General features: G+C 40.1%; 1 protein-coding gene across 1 annotated transcript in view; it reads right to left on the minus strand.

Annotated features, from left to right (window-relative positions):
* Positions 1-459: 459 nt before the first annotated feature.
* Positions 460-9,984, minus strand: part of THOC3 (THO complex subunit 3) — a 10,175-nt gene continuing 650 nt past the window's right edge. Inside the window, exons 2-6 of the mRNA XM_039878318.1 lie at positions 9,369-9,525; positions 7,793-7,997; positions 4,565-4,726; positions 4,351-4,451; positions 460-1,044 (exon numbers count right to left, since the gene is read on the minus strand). Of these exons, the coding sequence (XP_039734252.1) occupies positions 881-1,044; positions 4,351-4,451; positions 4,565-4,726; positions 7,793-7,997; positions 9,369-9,525 (789 nt within the window). The 3' untranslated portion in view covers positions 460-880. The remainder of the gene's footprint in view (positions 1,045-4,350; positions 4,452-4,564; positions 4,727-7,792; positions 7,998-9,368; positions 9,526-9,984) is intronic.

Here is a 9,984-nt window from a genome sequence, read left to right on the forward strand (position 1 = left end):
GCGTGCTCTTCTTTTTAATAAGACTCAGCCGACTCGTCCCCTTCTTCACTCTGCCACCGGGGAGTACAGTCAATATTTTAGTTCAGTCATTTAATTAGGTTCTTATTCCTTCCACATTTCTATATTAATTTCCCCAGGCTTGAATTTCTATCCTAATTTGTATTTCTCATTCTGATTTTGTAGCTGTTTATATTTTACTACTTTCCCGTGTTTATCGTAAATGTGTTATCTACAAATCCTTTGCAGAATGAGGCGAGGTAAACGTACACATACATGTAAACGACCGATGATTTAAAGGACTGCCACTGCCAACGCCCTTCGCACCTTGTCCCTGCATTTCAGAGTTCTTGTGTTAGGACAGTAAATGACAGAATTACCTTTATATTCCATTTGAGATTTTTTAAAAATGCAAAACTGCAACATCTCCCTGTAAGAACATACCATAATTTCAAAATCCTGCAGTCTCATAATAAAAGTCAGTTTTATTAAATGCTCAGTCTCAAAATGACATATATTCCTTTTTTAATTATTAAAAATCTCCAACCCCAACTCACCCGTCTTCACCCACACCTCCAAACTAGGTACTGTCCAAGCAGAGGCAAGCCCAACGACGTCCCCCTACACCCCAGGCAGGAAGACAGGAGGTCCCCAGAGGCCGAGGCATGCTGCTGTTACCACCCACACTGCAAAGCCCGCATGTGGGGGTTAGAATGGGAGCAGCTAACAAAACAAACAGGAGCGCGATCTGACAGACGACTTATAATTTATACCAATTTACAGATACTGTAGGTGCCCACCAATTCAAGAGAACGGACAGAGCTAATCGCACAGAGGAAGCCAGCCACCCCCCTATCCCCACTGCCCCCGTCAGGCCCTCCCATCAGGAGTCATTAGGAAGCCCAAACAGCTTCACAGTTCCTGTTTCCCGACTACTGTCATATTTGCCATCTTTGTCATCACAGGCAAATGCCAGCAGAGGCCTTTTGGGGTGCCAAGCCACAGTGAAGGTCGGGGACTCACACTGCACCTCCCATAGCTTGTCTCCTATAAAAATCAATATAGAGAAACGAATCAATACATGAATAATAAGAGACCACACTCATTAAGTACTTAGCTATATTAACTCCTTTAACCCACTTAGGAGCCCCATGAGACAGGAATGATCACCCTCCACCCCTCTCCCCCTTTCGACAGAGAACACTGAAGCGCAGAGACGTTATAAGCCAGCAGGCAGCGGAGCAGGATCTCAATTTGGGCCAGTTAACTTAGGAGCCTATGCTTTGAACCCCTCTTCTAGACTCCCTGGAAAAACAGTAAACAGCAGCTGATGTCTACTGTGCACCCCCTATGAATCAGATGGGCTATATCACATACATTTATTTCCATAAAGTATAATGACAACCCAGCAAGACAGGCAATGATTTTAAATCCAATTTTACAAAGAAACGGGTGACTTAAAAGGTAAGTCACACCTCAAGGAAGCAAAAACGTCAATACATGAAGTATGTTTCTAAAGCCACAGATCTACCCACTAATCCTCAATGCCCTGTAATAAGAGTAATCTGTGCTTATTCCCAATATTTTATGCCTCCCCCTTGCTGAAGTTAAACACGATCTTCTAAAGCTATTATTCTTTTAGTCCTGCGTAACTTATTTTCAGCCTTAGGGTTAAGATTAATGTAGTAAAACATTTTCAGTTTGGTGCCAATTTAAAAATGCAGGATACACTCAATTATGTATTTCAAACTAGTCAGCTATGGTATGTGAACGTATATGATGCGCGTGCGTCTGTGCGTAGAGAGAGGGTGGGGGAGGGAGAGGGAGAGGGGTTTTTTGCTTTTGAAGAAATTCGGGGACAGGAAACCACTCTTCGTGGCGCTAGGGTCTGGCAGCCTCTAGCTCTGTGTGTGAGCAAAGTCCCGAGTGGCGTGAAGGATGGCGGCGGAGCGTCCTGTTTCTCTTTCAGTTCTAGGCCTTTAGCTCCATGCCGCTCGTTATGGGATCGGTCGACAGATTTACACGGTTCAAGAAAACCAGAGCAGACATAAAGAGGCCTAAAATGTTTCCCAAAAAACCATGTGGCTTCATAAAACTTAACGTCTTATTAGAAAGTTTAACCTTTGAATGATAAAGAGTCCCATGTGAGAATGACATTGCCATTGCAGACCATAGAAGCTGCAACAGACTTATACGACATGCATGGGTGTGTTCGAACAGCTGAAAATTACACGGACTGTATTAAAATGAGGTTCTGTTATATGTGCTATCAGGAATATGTAATGAATTCTTACAGAGTACAAAATTGTATCTAATATATGATTCAATGACGTATATGTGTATGTGTGTGTGTGTATGTTATTTGCAGGAGGAAAAAAATGGAACGAAATACACTAAAATGGTAGCAATGATCGTCTCTAACTTATGGACCTGTGTGTGCCTGTGTATTTGTAAGCATTTTCCAAATTTTCTATAATAAACGCGTATGACTCTTATTTTACAAACCACTACGTGAAGACATGCATAAAATTCAAACAGGTCAAGAGTACAGCAGCACTTTACCACAGACTCATCTGTGACAGAAACGTTCTGTATTTGCACTATCCGATACAGCTCCCACTGACCACCTAGGGCTACTGAGTCCTTGAAATGTGCCTAGGGCAACTGAGGAACTGAATTTTTAATTTTGTTTAATTGGTTTTAGTAATAATTGATCATTTAAAGTTATTCTTTTTCCCTACTGCAGTCTTCCCCGCAATCTTATAAGTCTGATATAAATTCTTCCAAATGTTTTTCTACCAATTTCACTTTAGTTTCTTTACCTAAATGGGAGCATATCGCATACACGACTGGCTACCTGCCTCACTCATTCAGCATCATGCCTTGTGCACCTCCCATTCAGCGCGTACAGAACTATGTCTTTGTCCTGGCACACTGCAATATGGATGTATCACAACTTATTTCATTAGTCCATTAAAATGTAAATTTAGACTGTTTCTCATTTATGTATAAAACAATGTTGTATATTATTGAGCTTTAATAATCATCTGGCTTTTAATTTTTAACCCAGGTTATAAAGAAAAAAAATTTTAAACCCAGTATTTGTCTAAACAATACTGTATGTCGATTATAACTGAAAAGTCAAATTTTTTAAAAATTACATGAAATAATGTATTTGTCTAAACTATTTAGAAAAAGTAATTCGGCCATATCTGATATACTCCTGAAAGACTACATGTGAATTAAACCATATTTTACATGCATTAGGTAAGACAGAAAATAAAAAGAAACCTGCACGAGATGGAATGGGACAAACACGTCTATGCTCGCACTGCTGCTGGAAGCAAACGCTGTGGTAAACATTCTGTACGCTGGTTTAGCCCTTCACCTTGGGCTCAGCAATCCCACTTCAATGCTTTACCCAAAACGATGACCACACAAGTAAAATGAAGTACGGAAAGGAAACTCATCAAAGCACTACTTATAATGGTGCAAAAATCAGAAGCCACGCAATAGGATATACTTAAGTATATACTGGTACAGTCAATGGAATTCTAACCCCATTAAAAGTGGCAGCAAGCTCAGCAGCCGCCACCGTGTAAGAAGCTGTCACACTACGGGTGGGGCGGGTGGCCCAGAGCAGCAGGCGTGCAGCCCAGAATCACAGGAACGAGGGTGACACACAGGAGCCGCCTGTCAGGATGGCTGGACCCTTCTCATCACAATGTTATCAAAACCGGCATTCTTTAAATTGTAGAATTTCAAGTTTTTTACTTCTTTGATGTTTTCTATACAGTTTGAATTTTTACTAAAGTATCACGTATTTTCAAAAATACAGCTACACTTAACAAAAATCTGAGGAAATTCTTTTGTAAAATGAATACTCTCCTCCCATTTTTCTATTTGCAAGTTTTGTTGCTTTTAAAGCAAATCACATCTACTTAAATTTTATATATATATTTTATATTTATGTATTTTTTCACATACAGGCAAAAGGTAAAAAATAAATAGATCACAATGCTAAAAAGAGGTTGTAGTTAGATGGTGGGACCATAGCTGACACTTTTTTCTTTCTACTTTCTATGTTTTAAATTTTACATTATAATGAAAGAATTAAAAGTTAACAAAATGCAAAATATTTTCCTAAATCACTTTCCTTCAGACCTGCCTCTGTCTCTGCCCTCTGCTCCCTCATTACCTGACTATAACAGTCGTATCATGAAGACAAATTCATTTATGCTAATGCTGGTGAAGTAGTATCGAGCAGAGATGAGAACACTGACGAGAAAAGTCCCGATGACCAGAGCAGAGCTGAAAGAAGATTCTCGGTAAAGTAGGGAGGGTTTTAGTTACCTGTCTCTACTTCAGCAATGTCAATAAAATGATCTTCCGATGCTGACGCCAGCATTTTCCCATCGTGGCTAAAACTGAGGGTCCTCACAGGCCAATCCAGCCTGTAACACGCAGGAGACAGAGGAGACATTAGAATTACCCAATAAGAGGGCATGATTTCACCCCAAATGAAGTAAATTTTCCCAACAAGGAAAGTGCTGGCAGAGTCGCTTACCTGGAAAAGCACCGAACACACACTAATTCATCCACATCCCAGAGGCTGACCAAAGCATCTGCACTTCCTGTGGCAAAGTACTTCCCCATGGGATCGAACTTGATGCAGATGCAGTTAGAAGGATGGGCATTGATGGACTGCACCGGCTTCAGCTCTGGGTAGCTGAGAAACAAGACCGACAGCAATCAAACTGTGGGAAGAGGACTGTGGTGCTAAAACAATAATAGGAGACACTAACGAAAATCGAAGTAAAACAAAACAAAACAAAAAAGACTGTCATTCGAGAAAACTTTCCTGAAATAAAGATTTCAAACAACATACTGAAACACCACACTATACACCTAATAATATGAACAAAGACATGAAAACACTCAGCAGTAAAATACTAGATTTAAAGAAAATTAGATTATCATTAACTTTGACAGTAATACTTTATGCCAAAAGAAGTTAGAATAACATATTTAAAATACACGAGCCAAAAAAATATAAATCGAGGATTTTTATATCTAGCAAATCAATTAAAGGGGCTCAAGTAATAAGTACAATATAATAAAGCACCTATAAGTTGTGTAAGTATGTAAGTTATAATAAGTTGAACTCAAGGAATACTGTTCCCATGAACCCTTCCTGAGGAATCTAGGGAATGAGTTTTGACTACCAAAATGACTAGACTTATCAGCACAGGGCTGGTGATGAGCAGTGCATATAGTTTCTTGTATAAACTACGCGAAGTTAAAAGGAAAGGTATAAAATGGAATGGCTGTAAACTCTGACAATATACAGTATTACTATTGTTTTAAATGGAGGAAGAATGAGGAAAAGACACTAAGAGCAAAACTTACTATTTTAAGTAATTACACTGGTGCTGGTGGTGGTGGTGGTGGTGGTAGCTATTCTGTGAAAACTGTACGTGTAACATGGAATAAAGGTAATAACCATGAGATATTCTAATTCCATAAACCCATGCATCTTTGAAAACCAGAATACTTGGTTTGGAAGGAAAGAGATATTCATAATATAGAAGAAGTTTAGTAAAATTGCTGTAGTCCTGAATGTTTTTTTTTTTAGGCGAGGCAACCCTTGGTTGACCTCACAGATTGCAAGGACCTTGTCAGCTTACAATCCCTTATTTTTTATTTTTTATACCTATAGCACCTGGTCTTCCTAGGTGGTCGCCCATCCAAGTAATAACCAGGCCCAACCCTGCTTAGCTTCCGAGATCAGGCTGTAGTCCTGAATTTTAATTGGAAGTTATCCGTATGAATTCACAAGGTAGCTTATTTTTAAAAATATATACATGTATTTCCTAGCTCTGTCCACTAGAAACGTCTAGAAACAATGACCAACTCAACGGTATGGACATTCTTATCTCCAGTATTATTTCCCAGTAAAAAAAACCCAGAGATTTACAGAGAATTTTCTGGTCAAAGGTTTGGGGCAGGAAATGTACAACATGAAGCTGAAACATGCTGTCACACCAGAGTAAGAAACTAAAGACTACTAGGATTATGCCAAAAAAAAAAAAAAAAAAAAAAAAAAGACTCAGGAATCAATTTGAAGAGGCTTCCACTGGCCAATGATGGGATAATTTGAGCTTCAATAAGGATAATAATTATAATAGATCAAAACACATCTACCATGCTTAAATAGATGAGTCCATAATGAATTCTTCAAAAAGAAAAAAAAGGACCGAGTTGGTCATCTTTGAAGGTGATAAGGAACTAATTCATTATCTGATGATAAAGGGAAAAAATCAAGAATTTATCCTCCTCTTCCTAAGTGAACTATATTCCTGGGTACCAAACAGTAGACGAGAAGAAGTGTTCCTTACATTCCGACAAATAAATAGGCATATAGAATCAGCAAAATCCAGATTGGGAGAATCTCTACAGGTTAATAGTCTAGTTTTTCAACAGCTAAGTTATAAATAAAAGAAAGGAGAGGACTCTATAGTTTAAGAGACTTTAAACACATATCACTTTTTTTTTTTTTACAAAGGCAAAACTAGAGTATCTGGAGATACCCACTTAGTAGCTAAAACTATAAAGAAATCCTATAAAAATCAAAATAGTGTTTACTTTTGAGGGAAGGGAGTTATAATTCAGATAAAGCTCATGGAATGACTTCTGGGTGGCCAGCTAAGTACTATTACTTGACCCAGGTGGGGTTACACAAGTGTTATACATATAACTATTTATTAAACTATACATTTGTTTTATTTTCTAATAAAAAAGGCTTAAAAAGGAAGTTATAGAAACCCCACTGCCCGCAGAATAAAATTCAAGTTGCTAAGCACAGAATTCCAGGCCTTTCATAAGCTGAGCCCAAATTATATTTCAACTTTATCTTCCCATTTCCAGGCCCCCTCTTTAGAAACCTTAACCGCCACCACTCCCAGCAACCCTGATCTACCAACTACTCTCCAAATAAATCGTGCTCCTTCACGCTTGTTTTATCAATTGTGCAGTTTTCTGATTCTTAAAATTCTACTCATCTTTCAAGGTCAAGCTCAGAAGCTGCGTCCTTCAACTTCCAACTCCCACAGTCAAAAAGTTTCTTTCCTTAGGATTCCACAGCGAACTCTCAGCTTTTCTAAAATAAACCTATTTTACTCTGCTTTCCATTGCTCACCCAGGATAGTATAAAAAATAGAACCAGAAGACCTGAATTTCAATTCCACAATTTCATTCATTAGAGTACATATTTACAGGTACTGGGCTAGGCACTAGGAATTAAACAGTAACAAGTTAACACAGTCCCCACCCTCATGGAATTTAAATTTAATTGAAAATATAGACAAGTAAGTATGCAATTACAATATAAAATGAGGAATGCTTCCAAAGGAAGCACGTAACATAAGCCTCTAACCTGGGGGATGGCTTCCCTGGAGGGAATGTAATATTTAAACTGAGACTTTAAGGGTACAAGTCAGCTATAATTCAAGGTGCATCCAGTTCTAGTGCTCACCTGCTGACTAGTTACTTAACCTCTCTGAATCCCAGATCCCTACTTATCCAAAGGGAAGCACATCATGAATCCCCTAAAATTTCTGTGAGGACTCAGCAAAATATAAGGCGCCTGGCTCAAAAGTGCTCAGTAGAAGTTAGGGTTATTATTGTCTGTCCTTTAAGCTCCTTCAAGATAGACTAACATCTAATTTATCTCTGTATCCCCCACAGTACCCAGCTGTTAAAGATATGACAGTCCTCTAAGCTAGGACCTCCTCACCTGAGGATGTTGATACAACCGTTGCCATTTGTCAGGAAGAACATGTTATTGTCATTGTTCCAGGAGATTTCATTGACCTCAAACTTGAACTGTTCCTCTGCTTTGGAACGGTGTGTCTTGGCATCAATAAAGGTCACCACATCATCCTTGTTGCCAACAGCGATGGTCTGCCCATCGGGACTCCAGCAAATATTAATGTTCTCCCCTAGGAAACCAGATACGATCAATAAGATAATCTGTTTGCCCATTATCCTCCAGAAGTTTCTTTTGTTATCCTGCAGGGAAGACCAGAGCTATCTTCAGAGCTCTTTCAATAATGTCCTGGTCAGCGGAAGGCAACTACCAGCAAAAGATCAACTGAGTCCAGAACATTAATCTACAGATTTCCCCAATTGGTCCTCACAATACTCTATTATTATCGCTTTATTATCCCCATTTTACAGATGAAGAAATGAAAGAGAAATGAGCCAAACGGCAAAGCTCTGAAGCAACAAAGCCAAGCTCTAAACCTAGATTTGGCTCCAAGTCTTACTCTGTCTCTCACACCAGCATTTCCCAAACTCTAGTCATTCACATGCCACTTTCACAATTTGTGTCCTATTCACGTAACAGCTGTAATTTTCTTTATTGAACAGTTTTCTTCAAATTGGCTCAAAAAATTACTTAAATTAGCTTCAGTTTTTCAATAAATTCTATGAGCCGGTTTTTGTCTAACACACATTAAAACATATACATGACCGTTTTTTACTGTTCATCCATAAACCACCTAAATCATTCGTGCATCACGCACTGCATACCCAGGGAAAGTACTGCGTCATTCCACCCACAGATACAAGTCTTGTCACCAAAGTCCAGTGGCTCACACCGAACGCATTGATTAAAAATCTCATCAACTTAACTGACTCTAAGATGCACATATTTTCATATTTTGTCATCTATAATGCATCTTCAAATGCATCTCGAAATTTTTGGCGTACATGGTTATCTGGAAGCTTTCTTCTCTAACAGCACTTAAAATATTGCAAATTATAATCAACGGCATCTTAGTCAAGAAAATATGACAAATGACCTCAAGGTTTACAGGGCAATCCCTGGTGAAGAGCAGTCTATAAATGTACTGCACGACTTGGTCACTTTCTCCCAGACCACCAAGACCATCAAGCCCCAGCCTTCTTCCAATCAGCAGTTTCCCAAACGCTCCATGCCGTTCTCCCTTAAAACTGCTCTCCACCCGCACCGTACCCTGACCACTAAACTCCTATGGCTACTCTAAGAGTTCACTAAAATTCTATGAGGCCCTCCCTGCCTCCCTTTGGGCAGCCTTAAGCATTTCCATTCTGGGGATCCACCTTAAGCACATCTCCGCTATAAAATGAACCACGCCACGTTATATTTTTTTTTATGTATATGTCTCACTCTCTGCACTAAACTGTGAGGTCCTTGGAGCTGGAGATTGTCTATTCGGCTCAGGATGTCCCATAACTAGCACAAGGCCAGGCCCAGAAAAGATATTCGGGAAATGTATGTCGAATGAGTATAAGTAGCTCATCTTCCTATTGTCTCTCTCTGAAGTCACCTTTGGTGTTGACAGTAGCAATGCATTTGGTAGTCCTCACATCCCAGATGCGGATAGTTTTGTCTCCAGATGCAGTGACAAAGAGGTCAGGATTACTCGGATGCCAACAAAGCTGGTCCACACTATCCCCGTGTCCCCGATAATTGTTTTCTTTGACCTGAAAGAACAGAATCCAGATGTCACTTCACACGTATGTACCTGCCTCCACGTGTAACTTCTTAACCTTATTCAAACCAAGGTATCTTGTGACCAACAAAAATGTCGATGAGAAAGAAAAGTCCAGTCCTTCCAAGCCTCTTCCCCAAAATTCTTCCCGATATCCCCCCTCCCCTCCTCCCCTATCGCTGGGAACACCTGAGGCGGGGTTCCACATCAGGGCCCCTGCTCTTTTGCCCTCCCTGGCCTTCCTCCTCCTTTCTGGTTTTCAACCCTTACTCTGCTACCGAGGTTCCCAACAGGGGGCTCTGCTCATTCCCACAGGGGGCTCTGTCATCGTCGAAGGGGCTCCGCTCTCTATGACAGGGGCCCCACGACAGCCGCAGGTCACTCCTACCATTCTCCCGCGCCCAACCTCACCTCGCTCCTGTCCCATCCTCCCTACACGCCCCCTCGCCCC

Source organism: Pteropus medius, unplaced genomic scaffold (assembly GCF_902729225.1).
Source record: "Pteropus medius unplaced genomic scaffold, Ma_sr-lr_union100, whole genome shotgun sequence".
NCBI classification, from domain to species: domain Eukaryota; kingdom Metazoa; phylum Chordata; class Mammalia; order Chiroptera; family Pteropodidae; genus Pteropus; species Pteropus medius.